The 22,104-nt window shown below is 44.6% G+C and overlaps 1 protein-coding gene across 3 annotated transcripts in view; it reads left to right on the forward strand.

Moving 5' to 3' along the window:
• The window catches only part of CHCHD3 (coiled-coil-helix-coiled-coil-helix domain containing 3), a 259,841-nt gene extending 240,819 nt beyond the window's left edge, over window positions 1-19,022 (forward strand). For all 3 annotated transcript variants that reach the window (XM_084787378.1, XM_084787380.1, XM_084787379.1), the window contains 2 exons: window positions 8,285-8,420; window positions 18,316-19,022. In XM_084787378.1, coding sequence (XP_084643504.1) covers window positions 8,285-8,420; window positions 18,316-18,339 — 160 coding nt within the window. In that variant the 3' untranslated portion in view covers window positions 18,340-19,022. The remainder of the gene's footprint in view (window positions 1-8,284; window positions 8,421-18,315) is intronic.
• Window positions 19,023-22,104: the final 3,082 nt, after the last annotated feature.

A 22,104-nucleotide genomic window follows, 5' to 3' on the forward strand; every position in this document is an offset into this window, starting at 1 on the left:
GTGCTGAGGAGGGAGAGACAAAAGAATCCCTGGAGCTCTTTGGCCAGTTAGTCTAGCCAAAATGGCAAGTTTGAAATGCAGTGAGAGATCATGTCTCAAAAAATAAGAGTGGAAAACAATTGAAGAAGATACCCAACATTGGCTGCTGGCCTGTACAGACTCTCTCCTCTCTCTCTTTCTCTCCCTCTCTGACTTATGCATGCGCGCGCGCACATACACACACACACACACACACACACACTACAAACACATAGCCAACGAAAGAAAAAAAAAACTATTAGATCACCAGGACTACAACCCTCTGACACCTATTGTTGTGTTTTCCAGTTCTCCCTCTTCTGAACTAGAGGGCTATCTTCAGGAAGAGTGGAGGGAGGAAGGGAGGGATGTCCCTGGAAGACCTGGGGGTTGGAAACATGCCCAGTGTGCACTAGTGCCCTGATCTGTAACTTGTGCTCTCCTCCTTCCTGTGTCTTTCCTGTTGGGTTGAGTGGTGTGCTCAGCCAGTCCTTCTGTGTTTTCCTCTAGATGGCCAGTGTGGTGGGTAACTTATCTTTCTTCTTCGGGATTCTCTTCTAATTTTAGGAAATTGTTCTGTGCCCCAATATCCTTCTACCATTCCCAATTTAACCAAGTTCCTCCTGTGTCTGTTCTGTCTTCAAATCTGGGCATTGGTCAAAGATTGGATTGTCTGGTTTTCTCATTCATGGTAACATCAGTGCAGCTCAGTGGGAAGGTTCTAAAAGGCAATTCTGCTAGGGGAAATGATGAATGCTGCCGATCTCTACCAACTGAAAATTACCACCGTTCTTCCCAAGACTCAGCCCTGCAATGCCTTGACATCATTCTTGGTAGGCATGACACTTGACCTCTGCTTAGTTCTGTGTGAAGACTCTGGTTGACTCAGAACCTCTTAAGTTCTTACTGCACACAGCTGCTCCCATCTCTGCATACTAAGCCTGTGTTAGCTGTGTTCTCTTCTGCAGTTCTGTGTGGCTAGATTCCAAACCAGGCCTCTGTCAGTGCCTGGCAGTGTGTTTATAACCTGATTGTTGGTCACATCTCAAAGCCTCATGAACGCCTCCGCTTCAACCTTCTAGGCTGTGGGCAAGCTCACATCTTATGTATCAACTGTCACCATGCATGGCATGTAATGAATTCTTAATAATCATTGCTTGATCAATCATATTTGTTGGATTGACTGAGTGGATGAAAGAACTCAGGAACTAACCAAATCCTCATGTTTTCCATCCTTGGACCAATATTGTGAGCATTCCAAAGTAGCAGCATGAGGAAATGGGAATGGGCTCAAAGTCAAAGCCATGGGCTCAGGTGACTTTGAACTTGTGCCAGCTTCCATTCTGTGTATTATACACACACACACACATATTTAAGAAAAAGCTGGGGCTGATGCTTTGTGTATGCTTAGGGAATCATGTTTCCAGTTGTCGAATTACAGAGTTGCTCTACATAATGTCAGGTAAGAGGCAATGCTGTACTTGTCTTTGATGTAATAGTGCAGTAGACAGGGCTGCCCTCTTACTGAGCTGTTCAGATGGGAACACTTGGGTGTGTAAAGTTACTTGGCTTCTTCAGTGTCCTCTGGAGATCCAGGAAAATCTCTTCATTGCAGATACAAACAACAAAAGGACCATGTCCCCAGATACTACAGCTCTTAGAACCAAGGGTCACTCCTGTGAACTACAGCTATGTTCTTTATCCCCCATGTGCAAGGCAAGAGGTCCCGTTTCCACCTACAGTGCTCAGTATAAACTGATAAACTGCCGTTATGACTCAAGCACTGGTAAGTCATTCACAACTTTGTATTGCTACACTATGACCTGATGGTTATTAAACATAGTAGTTTCCCATCATTGTTACGGGAAAAAAGAGAGAGAAGACTCTGAGTGAAGTTTCCCTACCTAGGTAGTGGTAGTTTGTAGCTACAAACTGATGAGAAGTTAAGAAACCGTTGTGTCCTGAACAAGGTGTGGCCTGGAAGTTGGTTTCCAGTTCTTTCGGGTTGAGTTAAAACATTGACATCAATTATGCTCTTTGTCCCTCGACTCTACCTAATACAGCTTTTACTCCAGATATCTTAAGGAATTTATTTCTTTCCCATTTAGAGATGAGCTTTGTACGTAGCCCAGATACGGGTCAAGAAGACTATGATACAGAAAGTCAGAATTAACCCAGCTGTCTCTTTGCGTCACGCCAGAAGCCTGACTTCATAAATGTTTTCATCCGAATGAGTAATGTTTTTTATGTTCAAAGAATTATTTGCCAAGCCAAACACTCGGAGTCATCATTCTCGAAAGGTGCACATGGCCCCATTTTTCTAAGTCCAGATGTCAGGGGAGGCAGTGGCTTCACTGGTGCTCAATGAACCCAGGCCATGGATCCATGTAGCTTCAGTGATGCTGCCAGATGCTAACAGTGGTGACTGAAGTTGACTTTCCTCCAAGTAATAATAATAATAATAATAAGCTGGGCTACAAAGTCCCACAGTGTCAGAGAGCAGGGTTCTCCACCAGCTGCCCACCCCACAGCTGGTATATGGGCATGTGCTGTTGAACTTGATTCATCCTTTGTCCTTCCTGGCCCTGTCCACTCCATGTAACCCCAATATAATTGAGTAAGAGAACGACCCTGCAGAATTGGACAGGTTTTCATTCATCCAGCATTCTTATTATTTGGTACTTAGACACATAGGGAATACCAGACCATCCGAATCTTTGTGGCGTTGGACCGCATTGCTCCTTACAGCATCTTTGGGGCTTTTATTCTGGACTATAAATATAGGAAGATTAGCATTGCTCTCTTTTCCCTCCTTACTGTCACTTTTCTCTTGGGGATCCAGATTACTAAGTTTGGTTCTCACAACTTTTTTCAAAGTCTGCAGATTAAAATTAAAATACTAAATATTAAAGTACTTTGAACTATATACTGCGTGTTCGAGCCTTAGGTTTACATAGGATTCTACATAAGTCAGCATTCATCCCCTTAGGCTCCTAGGGGACCATTCCAGACCCCAACACATACCACTGTCCTCAGCTATCCAGATGTCTTGTGTCAACTGACTTAGTATTTGCATGTAACATGCACATCCTTCCTGAAACTTTCAGTCCCCTTGAGTTGGTTATAATATCCAATGCAGTGTCGGTGATACTTGTTGGTGTGAGTACTTGTTAGCTAGAAAAACTCCTCAGTGCAAGTATTTTGTTTGTTTGTAAGACAATCTCCATAACCCTTGCTGACCTGAAACTCATGGCAGTTCCCCCACCTCAGTCTCTCAAATGCTGCCAGCACTTTGCTTAGCCAGATGCATATATATATATATATATTTTTTTTTTTTTCCTCTCCCTAGTATTAAGTCCCCAGATGTAGAAGGGTGACTCTCTTCTGTGTACATCTAGTCTCGGTTGTTTCTCTCACGACAGCCAGGCTGACTGTATTGAGCGTGCACTCATTTAGAGTAGGTCTGCTTGTCAGCTTGGATGCTCTGTTGTAGTAAGTCAGTGGTTCTCAACCTGTGGGTCATGACTCCCTTGGCAAACTGCTGCCTCCAAAAATATTTACATTATGATTCATAGCAGTAGAAAAATTACAGTGATGAAGTAACAATGAAGATAAATGGTTAGGGGTCAGCAAACATGAGGAATGAAAGGGCCTCAGCATCAGAAAGGTTGAGAACCAGAAGTTCAGTGCTAACCTCTGCGTAGTTGAGACCCGTGCTCCCCATCTTACACTGGCGGAGGCTCTTGGCTGTTTTTGTGCTGTGCTGGTAGCAGCATACTTAGTTATGCTTGTGTTAGTAATTGTTGTAGGGGAGAGCATCTTGCACTGTTAGTTTTCAAGACATTACATCACAAGATTATGTGAAAACAAATGTAAAACAAAGAACACAGGCACCTGTTAGCAGTATTTAGCCTCTAATATGTAATTATGGAAATTTGATTAAAGCTCAAATAGAGACATCACTAATGAAATGGTTAGCAGTTATTAAGAATGCCAGAAATGCTGGAAATTATGTTTGTTTTTCAGATCTTAGACTATTGGAAAGAGGCTATTTACATTTTATTGTGAAAATTAATATTAGGATACTAAATGTGAGCTAAAATACAATGAAAATTTAGTAAACGACGACCTCATTTAAATCCTTTCTTTGTGATGCATTTTATGGTCATGCTATTACGAATAGTAAAGGGTAGTAACCTATTGTGTTATTTAAGTATTGGCAGTGCGCATAGATTTAGGGTTGTATTTAAAAAAAAAAAAAAAAGCAGCACTGCTGGCCGCTGGGTTAGCATCTAAAGAACAGTTTGCTATAATTTAATGACAGCTTTTGGGCTGTGCCGTAAGAATGAGAGGCATCGCTCATAGCCGTGTTACAGGAAACGTCTGACCTCTTGGAAGATGCGTTGTTGGGTCCTATTAAGGAAACCGTTTTCTCTTTAGCATTAGGTATCTCATTAATTCATATTTTCTCCCCTGTCCCCTACATAACCCCAGTAGTATTTCATCGTAGTGTTTGTGGACCTCTCGCAGGGTACTTCCTCTTTGTGTCTGCACTCACAATGAATGACTTTTGTGTCCCCAGAGCTTTGAGAATTCTGACTGCTGATTGTCACCACATGATTTCTTCTGAACTATCTCCATATATTTCTTTCTCTGAAGTTACCATATTATATGCGCCATTTATATTAGCAGAACTAAGAAGATGGATAAGTAGTTTCCTGGAAATTTAAAGCTCTGACTCACATCAAAGAAGACTGTAAACCATGAAAGCGCAGGAGGCGTCAGGGAGGCCGCAGCCAGCCAAAGAACTGAGAAGCAAGTGCCACTGCGCTCAGGTCTGAGGGGGCTTCTGGGTAGTGCTTTCAGTAGGCCTCAGTTCACCCTGCGTGTTCCCCTCCCTCTGACCAATTAATTCATCTTCCATGAAAGTCTCCTAAGGAAATAATCTGACGTGGTAGTGATAATTTTATGTCCATCACCAGCTGGTTAGAAACAGCCTGAATCTCTTTCTGGTCTTCTTTCCAAGGCATCGGTTATGGGCTTATTGTGAGTACAAGAGAGAAACCTGTGAGCATATTGTCCCAGCTACTTGTTAATGTTGCTATTGAGCATCAGCTAAAAATGGGAAAGTCTTGCTGGGTCCTGAGTGCCACAGAAGGTGGATTGCTCCCTTGTGCATTTGTCTTGCTCTCATATTTGGGACTTGGGTCCCGCCCTTGTGCCCAGCCTCCAGGCCCTCCGTCATGCACTGAGGATATGGTGGGGTCACTTCAAGAACAGCTTACTTGTTCTTGGGAAAGGACTGGCTTAAGACTAAAGAAAATGACCAGGTATGGTGACTCACGTCTTTAATCCAGCACTGGAGAACAAAGGCAGTGGATCTCTGTGAGTTCCAGAACAGCTAGGACTAATTATATAGAAAGACCCTAGCTCAAAAAATAAAAGAAAGAAAATGAGAAAAAATGGGTGAAAGGATGAATTCAAGTTTTGTTATTTTTTTATAAATGTCTCTTTTCAGAGGTTGGCTTCCTTGTTCTAACAGTTCCTTTTTGGGGTGCCTGTCTTCATTATCACTGTCCTGTGTTCTCCAGCTCCGTGCTCATCTTGTTTTTATCTTGTCATTCACCAGTCTTTCACTCAGCTTTTCTTAAACCCAATGAATTTAAATTGTTTAAATGTTGTTTTCAACTAAGATTTAATTTTCTGACCTAAATATCTTGGAATTCTGCCTTTTCTTATTTTTGCCGAATAGTAGCTTTTTCCTTCAGCAGGCATGAAAGCAGTCAATAAAAGTCAATTTCTGACTCTATGATTATATGAGGGGCTTTTCATAATGCATATTGGAAATGTCTTTGAAACCCTTTTCCTGAATGGAAGGTGCCATGGCTTGTGCTTTATGGCCTTCTAATGTTGGATGGTAATCTCATTTAGCATCTTCCAGAGTGAAAACAGTGCATTAGGACAGCATAACGTGCCCTGCGGATCAATACAGAAGCAGATCTGCACCCTTCAGATGAATCCAAGAGAAATGGACCCGAGTCTGCGGAGGAACTGGGGGCCAATTATGCTGATTTCCACTGTTGCTTCCCCTCTCTGCATCTAGTCATCAATACAGGCTAAAATGTATACAAAAAGGATCTCAGGTGATGGCCACACAGAACAGACTACCAGACAGGAAATCAAGGGCTTGGAAGCAAGTACTAGTATTGATTTGTGGTGATAAAAGTATATTTTGATACACTTCAAACCATAAATAACTCCTGGGCTTGAACCTGCGTGGCCGAGGGCTCAACTCAGGGTCAGTGCTTGTGTGTGACTCACACTGCTACTTTCTAAAGAGGGAGTGGCATTGATACATGTGTGTGTGTGTGTGTGTGTCTGTGTGTGTGTGTGTGTGTGTGTGTGTGTTTTACTAGTGCAGGGCCGTAGGTCTGCTTACGGACCTTTCTCTCACCTTTCCTCTGCCTCTAGACCTAGATGTGTGGTGGACATGGTCAGCTGTCAGCACTGGGACAGCAGCTCAATATCTCAGCTCTCCTGCGTGAATCGTTAGCACTGTCAGCCGAACTGATGCTTAACCATACTTTAGTCAGCATTCATCCAGACGCAAGCCTTGCTGTCGTCAGTTGGACAGTGGTTTTCTGGGGCTGTGCTTCTGGAAGCATAGCTGACTCCTTTTTGATGCTGCTGTTCATTTGTTGGGGATTAGGGGGGGCTCAGGTCCAGAAAACTCCACAGACATCCGGAGCATCGAAGGCTTAAAAAGAATTGAAACCCCTGGAGTTGGATTTAAATTCTGTTCTCAGGTATTAGACAAAGTAGTAAGGCAATGAATGAAAAAGTAAAAACCGGTTTTGTAAAATCTTTTTCCCTGTATATCTACTTTCTTTCTGGGATAGCGGGAAGAAGATGCCCTCAGGGATAGTCATGTGGCTTGCATTTCCACTCCAGCAAAATATATATTAGCTTATCATGTTGTGTAAAAGTAATGAGGAGACAAACTGTCACCCACGGGCTTACTTACTGATGGGAAATACTCCCCCTATGTTCTCTGGGGCTTTTGTTTTTAGAACCCATTAAACTTAAAATAATGCTACTTGAGGATTATATAGAAAAAACAAATTTAAATTTAAGAGACAGAGATGATAAGACTGGAAGCATTTTTATTAAACTAATATTTTAAAGAACACAAATTCCTAAATTAATGATTGTTGTGCATATTTTTCTCTGTGTGTAGTTAATCTGTGTAACTCGAGTTCTCCTGCCATACAAATAAGAATACTTTCTGTTTGAAATTCATTTCGCTTATTATTTTCAAGTGTGTATTATAAGCTTTGTGGAAACATTTATGTTTGGCATGATATACTCACTGAGAGCAATCCAGCTAAAATCTGAGGCTTGTAAATATAATTGCAAAAGTTTAACCTGCGGGATTTTTAGATGTTTACCTCCCCCCCCCCTTTTTTTTTCCTATTCAACAAGCTTATTGTATGACATCTATAAAAATTATCCACATTAAATAGTGAATGCCACAAAGAAAACAAGATATAGTTCTGGTAAATGTTGGCTGGTGGATTGCACTAGATTATTATATGGTCCATGGCATGGGTGGGGTGACACGTTAGCACAGGTAGGCAGGTCACAGGAAGGGGAGGAGACAACTAGTGAGAGTTATTCAAAGAAGGTTGCCATAAAAGATGAGTAGGTAGCTTTCAGTTCCATAGGTGAGGGTAGAATTTGGGCGTTGAGTATTTCCCAGCCTGTGTCCGCAGATGTGAAACCTATAACTAGCCCCTGAGTGTGATTTACCCATGCTGGAGCAGTGTATAGGTCCAGCAAGTGGACTAAGGCAGGCAGGAGCCTGATCAGTGTCTGGTACTTCCTGTAAGAAGTAATAGAGAGAGACTGCCTTGTACTGATGGATTACAAAGAACCCTCTGGATGACCTCTGGAGGCAGGGAGAGAGCTGGTGCTGTGGACACAAAGACTAGAGGTCATTGCTTGGATCCAGGAAGGACTTTGAATTTCTGTAATAATGCTGAGTGTGGAAGATCAGGCTGCAGAGACCAGATCTTCATGGCCTGCTGGCTGTGGGTGTGACAGAGGGAAGTGGGGGCTGGCAGAGTGCTGACTTGCCAGACCAGGCTGTAGAGCAAAGCACTGGTATCATTTGTAGAACATGGGCTTGTGTGTTTTATATAACCTTCAACTGTGACCCTTATAATGTATGGGGGTGCCCTGTCTGAGTTGTCCTTGTTGTTTTCAGGCGGTATGAATACCATCCTGTCTGTGCAGATCTGCAGACCAAAATCCTCCAGTGTTACCGCCAGAACACCCAGCAGACACTCAGCTGCTCCGCTCTGGCCAGCCAGTACATGCACTGTGTCAACCATGCCAAACAGGTGAGTGTGCAAGCTGAGTGGGGCACCAGAACAGTAGACTGCCCACTCGTCCTTGGGCAGTGGTAAGGGCCTAATGTGTGGGAAGGCTTTCGAATGCAGCTAGTGCTCCTCATCAAGAGTTGCTGAAATCAGTTGGTTAGGCCTTAAGCTCTATCCAGTTTACTGTCCAGAGAGTCTGCATTCTACCTAGGCCTAGGGATCCCAATTACTGGAGAGGCTGGGGCAGGGCAGCATCAAGTTCAGGGACAACTACAGAGTTCAGGGACAGCCTGGACAACTTCATGAGACACTGTCTTAAAGTAAAAAGTAAAAGGTGTAACTCAGTGGTAGAACACTTGCCTAACAGGCTCAAGACCCTCTATGAGAAGAAAGGGAGGTCAAGCGCTCCTGGATTCTCCTTGTATTATTTATGTGCAGGAGGAAAAGTATATTTAAAATATACTTAATTACAAGTCCAGTGATTACATCCTCACGGTCATTGACTCACCCTCCTAAGCCACTATTCAAAGCCAGCATGGAAGAGGGCTGGCAGAGGTCCAGAAGTCACAGGAGGTGTCTTGTCACAATCACTCCTCTACCAGTTGGTAGAGCCCATTAGTTGAGCAGGAAAAGGAGGCTGAGGCATACTTAAGAAAGGATTTCTCTCGTTTTATATGCTTCTCTTGACCCTTCATAACTGCATAATCTGACACTCATAGGATGCATATTTTCTCTAATTTATGTGCTTTAGAAAGCCAATGATATCCCTACAGCAAATTAACAATCTCAGCAGATCACATAATTGCTTTACAGTTTGGTACGGTGGTTGGGAGAGACATAAATTGTTGGAAACCTTGGTTCTACCTCCCTAGAGTTGACCTTCTCACCCACCTAAATCTAGTGTTTAAGTTACACAGCATCTCTACAGCCCGATTTGCTCCAGTTATAATAATACCACTTAGTGTAAATTTCCAACACTCCATAAGTATCTGAAGGGAGGGCCACTATTGTTTGGGTAGCTGGGAAATAACAGTAACATTAAGTAGGGAAAATGTAATCAGAACCAAAAGCCCGTGTTTGCTTGAAAAGGCTCACGGCTTGCTTTTGTCTGTTACTTGCATGTAGCAACACTTGCATGACTGAGTATATGCCAGGGTTTGTTTTTTCCCAAATTCAGGATCGTCATTTAGGAAAACTATGAAAGTATACTAGTGATACAAAAAGAGACCAACCTCCTTCTCCACTCTCTTCCCAGCCTCCCACGTGGCTTACTGCTTGCAGCTAGTCTGTGTAGAGTGCCTGACATTTCACAGCTCTGTGTCCAGTTATTTGGAAGTGGATGGTAACCAAGTAAGACAAAAAAGATGAAAGTCTTGCCATAGGTTGGACAGCACTGAAATAGCTAAGAACCAGAAAGCACGGACCCTTTCATCTCTTTAAATCTCAGCATTTCAAGGTCACTTCACATCCACTCTCTTATTTGTTTTTATGACAACCTGAGATGTATGTACAAATGGTTTCTCTCACCATTTTGCCGTCGAGAGCATTGAAACCCAGGGAGGTTATAATGGCAAATTTAACAAATAGTTCAAGGTGCACCTTGCCATGAACACAAGGAAAACAAAAAATGTTTAAGGTGAATTAAGTGATGTTTGTTTTTTGAGCGTTCATCATCCACAGATACAGAGTGATGTGAGGGGGCATGAGACCAGATGATGAGAGAAAGGAGCATGGATAGGCTACTGAGCTGGTTCTAGAGTCTATAGGTCACATTAGGGCGTGAGATGAGAGTGCCTATGATGAAAGAGGCCGCTTAGCCTGCACCCTGAAAGGTATGGCACGTTGGCTGCATCACTAGCAGCCACCCTGCTCTGATGCAGGCTGTCCTTTCACTCCCTGTGAAGACCGTCTCACCTCATGGTCTCAGTTCTGCCCCTTGTTAGAAGAAAGCTTTTTAATATACAGCAACCTAACTGCCCAGTGTAGCAGCTCCAGGTGGGCCAGTTCCCTTCTCTTAGACTTCTAGTTAGGTCCAGAGAACGGAGTGGAGATATACCAGGACAGCAACCCATTAGGTCTCATTTCCTACACTGCAAGAGTTTCCCCTGTGGAGTAATCTCAGTAGTCTACTCCACTTTTACATGACTCATAAGGTTGGCCTTTCACAGGTCCCTGAGGCGCTGTTCTGAGAACTAATAGATTTTACTGGTAAGAAAACTTCCGGATGTTCCTTAGCCTTGCTTTTTCTTTCTTCTTACTCATCCACTCACTGACATTGATCTTCAGCTGTCCTTAAACAGTTCCTTGTGGGTTGACGTGAGATATTTAGACTTATTGTCAGTGTATTAAGTTATGTATTCTATATGAGGGTAAAAAAGATACTAAATTGTTCTAGTATTATTTCGAAGTTGTAAAAGCTATTGGCTAGCTATAAGTACAACATTTAAAAATTGAGCATCAGTTGACATATACTGTGTCTCCCCCATATCTGATTAACCTGCTAAGTTTCTAAGCTTCCCAGTATTAAATCACCTCTTTTGGGGCCATTAAAGCCTGGCTCCCATTCTTGCTACACCTGACATATGTGGAACTTTATGAAGGGAAAAGAATGAGACTCTAGGAGTAAATAATAGCAAAATGTCTCCAACGTATTTTTTCAGACAGTCGTGTGTGTGTCTCTGTGTTTTAGCATTTTCCCAGCCCTGTTATTCACAGAAAGGCAAAGAAACTAATGGCATTGCCGTGAAACACTGTGTGTCCGCCTGAGGTAGGGCTGTTGGATAATGCTTTTGCCACCAGCCTAGACCATTCATGGGCACCACAACTTTAGCTTTTTTTCTTGGTGAACTCTACCTGCAATGACTGACTCTGCACCCATGTGGAGAGCAAGAGGTAGGTACAGGCTCAAGAGGATGATCTGTTAGAGACAGCACCCCACTTTCTGAGATTTCTAGGTTTTAGTGCCTTTGCCCCTGGAGTTTGCTATCAGCTGCCCATTTGAGTAGTCTGCTGCTGTGTGGCCTCAGCTGCATATACCCTGTCCTCAAGATCACATTCCTGACAGTCAAGGCGAGCTAATGGCCAGGGAGGCTGGAAACCGTTCATAGTTTCTCCAGAGTCAGTAAAGTAAAAAACAGCTGTCCCCAAACTTCCTGCCAAAATCACAGCCTGCCACCTAATAAACGGCATTACAAACTGCAAGCGTCTCGGCCAGTCCCGGGCGGGCTCCTGTGTACTGTGATGCTCCATACTCTGTGAGGTATAGTCCTCAGAGGTAAGGGACTTGGAGGATGCAGTGCGAGTACAGGACGAGAGGAAGAAGCAGTAGGAGTTGCCCAGGAGCCTGGTCAGGACGGGACTTGAAGTCAGTGATGGTGCAGTCAGAGGCCATAACTAAACAGAGACTTAAGTCACTGTGTAGGCCGGAGGCTGGCAGCGAAGCACCTGTCCCTGTTCTCCTGAGCTGACATCAGAGAGTGCCCTGGCTACAGAGAGAATGTGAAGTCAAGACCTTGACCAGTGGAGCTGCATCTCAATATTACATTTTCCTAGTCCTCTAATTTATAAGGTATAAATGAAATTTTCAATATTGGTTAATTCCAAAATAGAAGACTAAGTAGGATCATCATGCATGGAGGAATTTGTCCAGGCAGAATTCCTGCCAACCCTCTTAAGGCCACTGTATTTTACCTCCCCTGTAATTTGGATTTGTGTTCAACTACGCTTCAAAATGTTCTGCCATCATTGAGTGTGGAAGGGTCCTGGAAACATAGGAACATCTGTTACTTGGAAATCTGGCCTCTTAGGGGAAAAACCCAATGTCAAAGCAGGCTGCTTCATGACTGAAGTGAGTTCTCTGTGACATGTAGACTAGGAGCTTGGAGCTGGAGGACCTGGGAAGTCATGGACCACAACCTCAGAGTAGGGACGTGCCATGGCTTAGCACTGCCTGATCCTCCTTGCAAACCCAGGAGGCCACCAACGAGTGAACCTCACAGTCTCTGAAAAGTGTTAAAAATGTGCATGCCCAACCTCCCCCTTGAAGATTCTGAATTGGAAGATTAGAAGTGGGGCTTAGGGGCCCCAAACTTGCACCAAATCCTGCAGGGTCTGGTTTTCTTCATGAGAAGGTCTCTCACTGTCACTAGCTACCTGCCCAGACGCCCTAGCAGAAGTCTAAACTCACTGCCCCTAGGATGCATCTAAGCTTAGCCCCTGAAGCAAACGGGAAGCTGGCAAAAGCCACTGCAATAGTAGTGCTCTGCCCTCTGGTGCCCTCTGACGCAGCAGGTGGTCCTGGGCCAAGAGTCACCCGGCCTGTCTCTTGGCTAGCACGCTCCATACTGACAGTTCTCAGACCCTCACCTTCTCGTGGGGTGAGGAGCTCATCTAGTGTAACAGAAAGCACAAAGATAAATCAAGGTCAGCCTCTGGGAAGGCCTCTGGCGGTGTGTTTTTATTGTGTTTCGTGCATTCTTTATCAGCACCTAGCGGCATTTAAGCTTTGAACTGGGCTGCTGCACACAGGATGATCTCGTTTCTTCTGTGAGGTGGCAACTCATCACGTGTAAAGCTATACAAGTAAGCTGAGTTTCAAACTTTCGGTGTCCTCCAAGTCATGTCCATCCTAGGAATCTATTTGTTAACTTTTTTTTTTTTTGTCTTCTTGGGTTTTAAGTTTTACTGGAATTTAATCTTTCTTAATTGACAGATTTTTATTTCCTTTTTATTGCTAATATTCATATTACATCTCAATTGCTATCCCATCCCTTGTATCCTCCCATTCCTCCCTCCCTCCCGTATTCACCCTATTCCCCTCCCCTGTGACTGTGACTAACGGGGACTCCTCCCCCTGTATATGCTCATAGGGTATCAAGTCTCTTCTTGGTAGCCTGCTATCCTTCCTCTGAGTGCCACCAGGCCTCCCCATCAAGGGGACATGGTCAAATATGGGGCACCAGAGTTCATGTGAAAGTCAGTCCCCACTTTCCACTTAACTGCGGAGAATGTCCTGTCCATTGGCTGAATCTGGGTAGGGATTTGATACTTACGACCTGTATTGTCCTTGGCTGGTATCATAGCTTGAGCAGAATCCCTGGACCCAGATCCACCCATCATAGTGTTCTTCTTGTAGGTTTCTAGGACCCTCTGGATCCTTGTATTTCCCCAATCTCCCATACTTCTCTCGCCTAGAGTCCCAATAGGAAGTCCTCACCTCTATCCCACTTTCCTGGTAAGTGAAGACTTTCATGGGACATGCCCCTTGGGATAGTGTCCAGTTATAAGTGAGTATATAGCATTTGAGTCTTTCTGCTTCTGGATTAACTCACTCATTTTGATGCCACATGCTGGCGAGGATGTGGAGAAAGAGGAACACTCCTTCATTGCTGGTGGGAATGCAAACTAGTACAACCACTTTGGAAATCTATCTGGTGCTATCTCAGAAAACTGGGAATAGGGCTTCCTCAAGACCCAGCTATTCCACTCCTTGGAATATACCCAGAGGATGCAACAGCACAGAACAAGGACATATGCTCAACCATGTTCATAGCAGCCTTATTCATAATAGCCAGAACCTGGAAACAGCCTAATGTCCCTCAGTAGAAGAATGGATAAAGAAACTGTGGTACATTTACACTATGGAATACTACTCAGCTGTTAAAAACAAGGGATTTCCGAATTTTCTGGACAAATGGATTGAACCAGAACCTTTTTTGTTTTTTACATATACATTTATATTATTAGATTACCTATAGCAAAAAGAGCCATGACACAACCAGGAATTGTATAAATGTTCCATTCTTAGTGTTTTGGCTATTTGTATTTGACAGCCTTAGGTATTTCATTCCTAGGGTTCATTTTCAAGAGTTTGAGCTGCAGTCTGTTAACGTGTTGTCTGCTGTTGTGGCTAGTTGGTATAAACAGTTAGTTGCTTGTAAGCTAATTTGAATGTCACACAGAGACATGGATGATGTGAAGTGAGATCCAGCAGAAGGAGACTAGAATATCCTACAAAAACAGGAACAACAGCTGGGCGTGGTGGCGCACGCCTATAATCCCAGCACTCGGGAGGCAGAGGCAGGTGGATCGATGTGAGTTCGAGGCCAGCCTGGTCTACAAAGCGGGTCCAGGACAGCCAAGGCTACACAGAGAAACCCTGTCTCGAAAAACAAAACAAACAAACAAACAAACAAACAGGAAGAACAAAGCACAGCCCTGACTAACCAAAACTAGGTAGTTCATCAGACTTCCAGATCTTGAAAAGCAGCTCACAAGGAACACTGGCGTCTCAAAAGCTGAGTGTATAGAGTGTTCATCCTTCCTCTCTCACCCGCCCTCCTCACTGTCATTGACTTTTCCCATCACAGATCTGTTCTTTGCACCCCTACATTGTCTGTCTCTCCTAAGTGAAAAGTCAATACTGAGGCTGTGCCTAACTCAGGCAGGACCTGCTGCTGTGTTAGTCCGCCTGCCCCCAATGATGAAAACCTTCCTGTGTCCACACCCAATCCTACTGGGTCTGAAACATTGGGGAGCTGATAGCTGGCTTCCCTCAGGGTCCACCTACCTGCGTCGTCCTCAAAATCTCATTGTCTCTGAAATGATTGCTGAGCAATGCAAGGTTGCTTTTAAATTCCTTTTAAATGTCTACTGAGACAGCCAATGGCTGCTCACTGCTCGGATGGGCAGCCTCTGCAAGGAAGCTGAGGTTCAGAAACTGGCTGACGAGGCAACTGTGTAACAAAAATATTTGAGAAAAGCGCTCGAGATGGTTTTAATAAGTGGAAATGGCACGCCATCTTGGGTCTCCTGGGGCACTGTTCTTATTTGACAGTGTGAACTCATCAGTGGCTGGAACCAAAAGAGATTTTGGAAAAGAGCAGTGTTGATGCCTGAACCGTTCACTCCTTTTGGTAATGTACACAGCTGTTTACAAGAGGCATTTCTGCAGACCCAGATAGTGAATGAGGAACGGCAGCAAGGAATGTCTTTCTCCACATTAAGATTAAGTGTTAGCATTTCCTTAAATGAAAGCCACGGGTTTTTTAATATAGATTGCAAAGCTTCTCCCTCATTCTTTAGGGAATTTCCTATGTTAATTTATGCAGTGTTAATTTATGCAGTGTTGAAATTCAACCCAACAGCATCCAGATACAGAAGACTCAGAGATTATGGGACAGCCTGTGAGGTGTGGGGTAGACCTGTCAGTCCTGGGGCTCCCTCCAACCGAAGGCCCTGGCTCTAGCTCTCAGGGTGTCTGATTGCACAGCTGCGATAGAGTAATAGCACAGAATGTTTATCAGTTTATTCGTCTTTTTAAAACCCCAACTTGATGTTGTATTTGTTAATGTCTCTGACAGCAGTGAAGCAGCTTTGTACCAGCCCCACAGCTGTCCTCTGTTCCCTCGTGTCTCCAGAGAGTGACACGCAAACCCACTGAGCCAAGGCACCGTGTCTGAGGGATTAGGAGTTTAATACATGTAGCAAGGTGCGTGTGAGGAAAGTGAGTCCCCTGGGCTAGGCATCTGCTGCGCTGTACTCTAATGCTCTGATCCCCATTCAGCCAATGTCCAGCATCTCTTTTCTCTGGGCTAACCTAGCATTCCTGCACTCAACTGAAAATTAATCGTTTCTAATTGCTCAGGGTTAAAGAGAAAATAGTGGCTAAAAGAATCCCTCAGCCCTCAGAGAACCCTTTAAGTCTGGCTCTCATTGTGTTGCCCTAGCTGCAGAGTATGTCACAACACTGAAAAGAGGCGTATTAGCTGGGAATGTAGTGAGAGGGAGAGCTGTGGGTCCAGACCAAGCAGATGCTACAGTGATTAGGTTTCTATTGGCAAATTGAGAAATACATGGGATCCATGACCCCCAGTGATGCAGAGCAGCATGGGGGTCTCAAAGGGGTCAGTATCAGTAGTCAATAATCAGAAGCCCTAAGTGGGCTCAGTATAGATCTCCTTCAGGCTGGCTTCCATAGTGCATGTAGTAAATAATGGCCCAGTGTGGTTGTCTGTATATTGGGCCTTCACAGAGCACCCACCTGTGTAACTGGAGAGACTTACAAGGAGGGAGCCTCGAAGAAAGGCTGTGACTGACAGTGGCACAGTGTCTGCCTTGCACAGTTGGGTGTTACAGTTCATGTACAAAGCCAGCACTGGTAGCAGTGCACTTGAGAGAGAGGAGCCTCAGATTCAGTGTGCATTCTCCTGGCCTCTCCACCAAGTGGAGCTTTGCTGCCTCAGCTTTGTCCTTCATTTTCTCTGGACCTGTGTTTTTTCTAATTTCCTGTTTGACTAAAGCAGCATGCTTTCTTCTCACTCCTATGTCTTTCTCACTAGCTTGCCTGCCTTTGAATCTATTCCTTAGTTCCCCTTGTCCCCAGACCACTTAGGGACCTACACAGACCCTAGAATAATCAGATGACCACCCGCCCTTTGTTTCTAGGGCCTGAATCCCCTCGTTTGTCCTTCTACTCTTTGTTCCCCATTTTCCATTTTTCTCTGTCATCTTTGTCCTTAAATTGTTTGGCCTTTGACCTTTCTTCCCAAACCTGTAACTTCTTTCGAATTGCGATGCCTCATGCAAAATCAACTCACAGACTCAAAACTAATCTCGTTTTGTTTACAAAGCGTCCTCTCCCACCACCACTAAGGGTCGGCCTGAACCTCTCTTCTCACCTCCCTCTTTTTTTCTGTTGGCTTCTTGTGGCTGTGTTTTCCTGGTGCCACCTTTGCGCGGTTTCTAGTCCAATCTGCTGGGTCTTCCTGCCTGCACACGCCCCTCTGTTGAGATAGCTGTGCCAAGCATGCAAGTTTACTTTCACGAATGCTGAATTTAAGAGGCTCACGATTTAAAAAGCACTTGTTGGGTAACCACCCACGCGTTTCCAGTGGCCATCAGGAATCGTGTCCATCTCATGCCCATTCTGGCCCTGCCTCCCTCCTTATCCTTAACCACACCAATCTCTTCCTGCCTCTCAACTGCCCACCCACAGTCCTAGAGTTCTCCCTGTTTTCTGACTTCACTTTTGAACTCTTACCTTTCCTGAATGCAATCTGAACAAAAACCTTCTTCCCATGAATGCTTTGTTCCCGTGTGTGTGTGTGTGTGTGTGTGTGTGTGTGTGTACTACTTAATAAACCTTATTATATATTTAGCAAATAAGTAAAAAATAACAAATTATTACCATGCTTAGCCTCATTTCCCCAGGGTACATGTGTTAGCAAGGATACAGGAAGCATGAGGGCAGGAAGAGAGACAGCCACAGACCTGGCCTACCCTCGCATAGGTGGTTTCAAAACTAAAAGGGAGATGACTACCTCTTCATTCTTGAGGGTCTATAAGAATGGGGGGCATGTACCTCCTCCTGCCCCAGCTGGTTGTAGTTGGTGTCTGATGGTCTTTATCTTCTGTCCTCCCAGTCCCGCTATTTGGAAAGTAGAGAGAGCACATGTACAGTTTGGGAAGAAACTGCCCATACTGCCTCCGAGTGCTCTGTATGCTTGGCATCTGCATTCTGCCCAGGGCCAGCTGGTGTCTCTGGGCCCGGCCTGGCTTCCATAGATAAGATTCTTCCTCAAGAGCCTTGGTTTGCCTGCTGTACTGTGCCCCACCGGCTCCACACAGCAAATGTCCCTGTCACTTGTACCCTGTTTCCAGATGCCCCTAGTAGTGGAGCTGGCCCTCAGCTCCCTCTGGCCATTCTCCAGGCCGCTCCTCTCAGATGCTGGTAGGTCATTTGCAGGTTCAGATTGCTGAGGCAGGATGTTTGCTATGCTGAAGTGAGGAGCATCTGCTTTGCTTCATGGGTTGGAAGTCGGTATTTGAAAAGCACTGTAATCATCCTAAATAGTTACTGCCATTTGTTTGCCCTCACCTTCTGTGGTTAAGCTTACGCCTTGTGTTTCTCTTGCAGAGCATGCTGGAGAAGGGAGGATAAATCCACCTGAGAACACACAAGCTCCTTCAACGTTAATTCCAGAGGTGGAACATTTTTCTTTCCCTACTAAGAAAATGACCCAACTGAAGAGAAGACCACTAAAGACAGACAAGCACTAGAAAATGGACTCAGCAGAATCATAACATGTTTTGACCAACAGTTTAAAAAGCCAAGTTTTAGATCAGGGATCAGTCATCGAAGAACACTGTTAAGTGTTCATAAAACCCACAAATGAATAAAAGAGAAAGGCGTCCACCACCTTTTTGAACTCTTTCCAACTTCTCCTGACATAAAATGTTCTCTTCACTCCAGGCCCCACCATTTAGTGACCTCCACCCTGAGAAAGCTGGGAGCGGGGACATTAAACCATTTCAAAGGGAGAGACGACAGCAAGAAAGTCCTGGGCTGGGGCGACAGTGTAGACTTTCCTGGGCTATGGGGCCTAGCTATGCTCTTTTCTTCTCATTATATAGGACCTATTTCATTGTAACTTATTATGATGATCATGCAAGAAATATAGAATGGAGAGAAAATGTACCTCTTTTACTGGAATAATGTTTATGATTGCAAGTGAAATAAGGCATTTTTTTTTTCAATATAAAGGCAGCCTTGGAATATACAGCCTCTGTAGTGAATACTGACAACTTCACTCACTATCAATAATAAATCTATTTTCTGACAAAGACTGGCATTTTAGCTGGGGCCTCGTGTGTTCCTTTGGCTGGAGTGGAAGGTTTGGGTGGGTAAATAACACTGACTTGCATTGCTATTAATTTGCATTTGTACCACAGCTCTCCTCCAAAAAAACTCGGAAGCCAATCGCAGAGTCAGCCAGGCAGGTGGTGCTTTGCAGCTTGCCTCTCACATAGGTGGGTCAGTAAGAATTTACAAACTACATGAGCCTTCCTTCCTTTGGGATGAGGTAGTCTTTCTGCGGGGGCCAGAAAACAGTAGATAACCTTCATAAAAGCCTCAGACTCTGCTGTATTCTCAACATGCTTACAAATTACCAACTGCTAAAGCGTTCCCCGCTTGTCAGTACTTCCTGGTTATACCTGAGTGTCCTAGGACTTTCAGCCCTGGCTCAGAGTGAGCTGGAAGCTGAGAAATAGGAGGCAATGCACTGGAGTGCCCGATGGTGTCAGCCGTCTTTGGTCTTGTAGAATTCTCATTTACTTTTATTTTGTTTTGTGGAGAGTTTAGAAAAGTGATTAAGAATTAAGCAAAGGCACTCAGAGGCTCAGAGTGTTTCTTCCTCTTGTAGAAGACCTGGCTTCAGGTCCCAGCATCCACTTGTGATGTCCTCGCCTGGCCTCCAAGTTCACATACACAAACCTACATACTCACAGATGCACACATACAGAAATAAAATACAAATCCTTAAAAAAATATGTGTCCTCTGTAGTAAGGTGCATCTGTGTTTGGCTTCCAGCTCCACTGCCTGCCAGCTGTGGAGGGCCCCGCAGTGCCAGCAGTGGGACCCAAGCATGTGATAAAGAGCTAGAACATGTACATTTTGTGAGACCTAGTAAGTGTGGGGTTGTGTGACTTGGGTAAAGTGTTTGGAAGACTGTCCACAGGCCCAACTGCTGTTCTCTAGAGATGGGCGGGTGAACCTGGATTGAGAGCCCCTGGGAAGACCCCTGAGTGGGTGTGGCCTTTTGTTCATCCAGGTCCCTGTGTTGGCATCTGCTGAGTGGCATTGCCTCGTCAGATGGGAACACACCTGGAGACCTGATGTTGATTCTGAGTGGCAGTGGAGACTCTCCTTATATAATTACTGAGCAACCCTGTGATTGCCGTTTAATGAAGGAATTTTTTGTTTCGGCTTCTTCTATTGGCTGGGTTGGTTTGTTTTGGCTTTTAATGATGCACAATCAGCTGGTTCATTTAAGTGTGACTGACAGAGCGTGTGTAATTCAAGGAGCGGCACACTTCCACACTGTGGCATTCAGGTAACTGCCTGAGGAAAATAATAGGTAACAGAAACAAGTGTTTACACAGTGGCTTGCTATAGTGTTTACAAATCAGCTAACTCACAAATTCCCTCCTATACTGTTTTGTTTTACGATTTGGAGCCAAGCACTTGGCACATCCCAGGTTGCCAGTCTTGTTGCTGGCAGGGGAAGGCAGTCCTGAGGATAAACCCGTGGATAGGGTTGTCAGGCTGTCTCTAGGAGCACCAGCTGTTAACGCATCGCTTAGATATGCATGATGGGTACAAGGGAGGAAGGTGGCACTCTAGGACATCAGAGGGTGTAGTGATGTCTTTTTCTAAGTCTTGACAGACCTCTGGGTGATTTCATGCCTCTGGTTAGGCCACCATGAGCTCTTTGGACAACTGCTTGGAAAGAGTATTGGGATGTCTTTGAGGCTCCATGGAGTTCACATTAAGTAGAACAGATCTTAGACTAGAGTACTCAGAGCTCATCAAGTCAGAAATAAAGTGCCTAGAAAGCCAGCTCCTGGGTACCACCCTCAACAAATCCTTGGCGAACTTACAGAACACAGCTGGATTGAAGCTGTATGGGTCTTCTCTGAGAGGCCAGTGTTTACAGAAAACTTGACATGCAATGGTTTAAAAATGGCTGACTGATACTTAATAACACTGTATGTGCCGTGTGGCCTCGAGTCAGTTGATGAGGAAGGACCCTCAACAACAGTTCTAAGCGGTATGGGCCTGAACAAGTAGTCACATGGTTCCGTGAGTGCTACTGTTCAGCCTGAGGTATAATTGCCTTTGTTAGACACCTACATACCATGAGCCATAAGAATGCATGCTGGAGGAGTAAGTTCAAGAGACACGTTATATAACAGAGGGACCGTGGCTAATAACAATGTGCTGTAGTCATGGAAAACAAAAAGATGAGAGCAGCTAACAGTTCAAAAGGGCAGCAGCAACTGACTGACTCACACTGAGTGAGCTGAAAATGAGGCGTTCCGACTTTCTATCCTGACCCGAGATTTCAAGTGAATGGATTAGGTTCACCCATGGGTCCTAGGTGCCCTCTCCCTTCTCCTACCAAGGTACCTCCACCGCTCTCCTTGCCGCCTCTCCCCTTCTCTGAGCTATTCCGTGTGTCCAAGCATCGCCCATCTTCTGAGAGGCTGTAAGCCCCTTCAGGGTTCTCGCTGTGGAGTGGCTCACTGTAGTCCTTTCCTTTGACTTAGGACTTTTTTCACCCTCTGTTCCATTCTCTGAGTCTTCAGTTCTGTATGTCTCCTCGTCCTTTAGCAATTCTTTATGCTTGCAGGTATTATTTTTACATCAAGTAAAGGAACTTTGTCTCTAAAGAAAGAATAAGGACAAAAGGCCATCACAGGCCCAGCCTACAATGTGCGCTCCAGACCACCCCAGGACCCTGAGGCCACACCACAGATTTTGTGCCTGAAGCAGCAGTGACAGTTGCATGCAATTGAGGCTGCCTCCCTGTGTAAGAAGCCATTCCGCCACAGGCAAACCCTCCACTGGCTCTTGGGGGTAAAATGAAGGAGGTTTCGGTCTCTTTCCCCCTTGTGTCCTCTTAACCGTTTTCAGGAGCCAACATTAACACAGCCAGCATAAAGGGAGATACATACAGAAGAGAGAGAAACACTCAAGGATCCACTGCCCAGCCTTGAAATGCAGTACTAGCTGGTTTATTAGTCATTCATTTGCTTATTTACTATTTATTTATTTATTGGTAGGGTCTTGTTGCAGCCCTGGATGGCCTCAACCTCACTATATTGCCAGAGTTCACTTTAAAGACTGATCTTCCCACCTCT

This window comes from Acomys minous, assembly GCF_964271855.1.
Source record: "Acomys minous genome assembly, chromosome: 6".
Lineage (NCBI taxonomy): Eukaryota > Metazoa > Chordata > Mammalia > Rodentia > Muridae > Acomys > Acomys minous.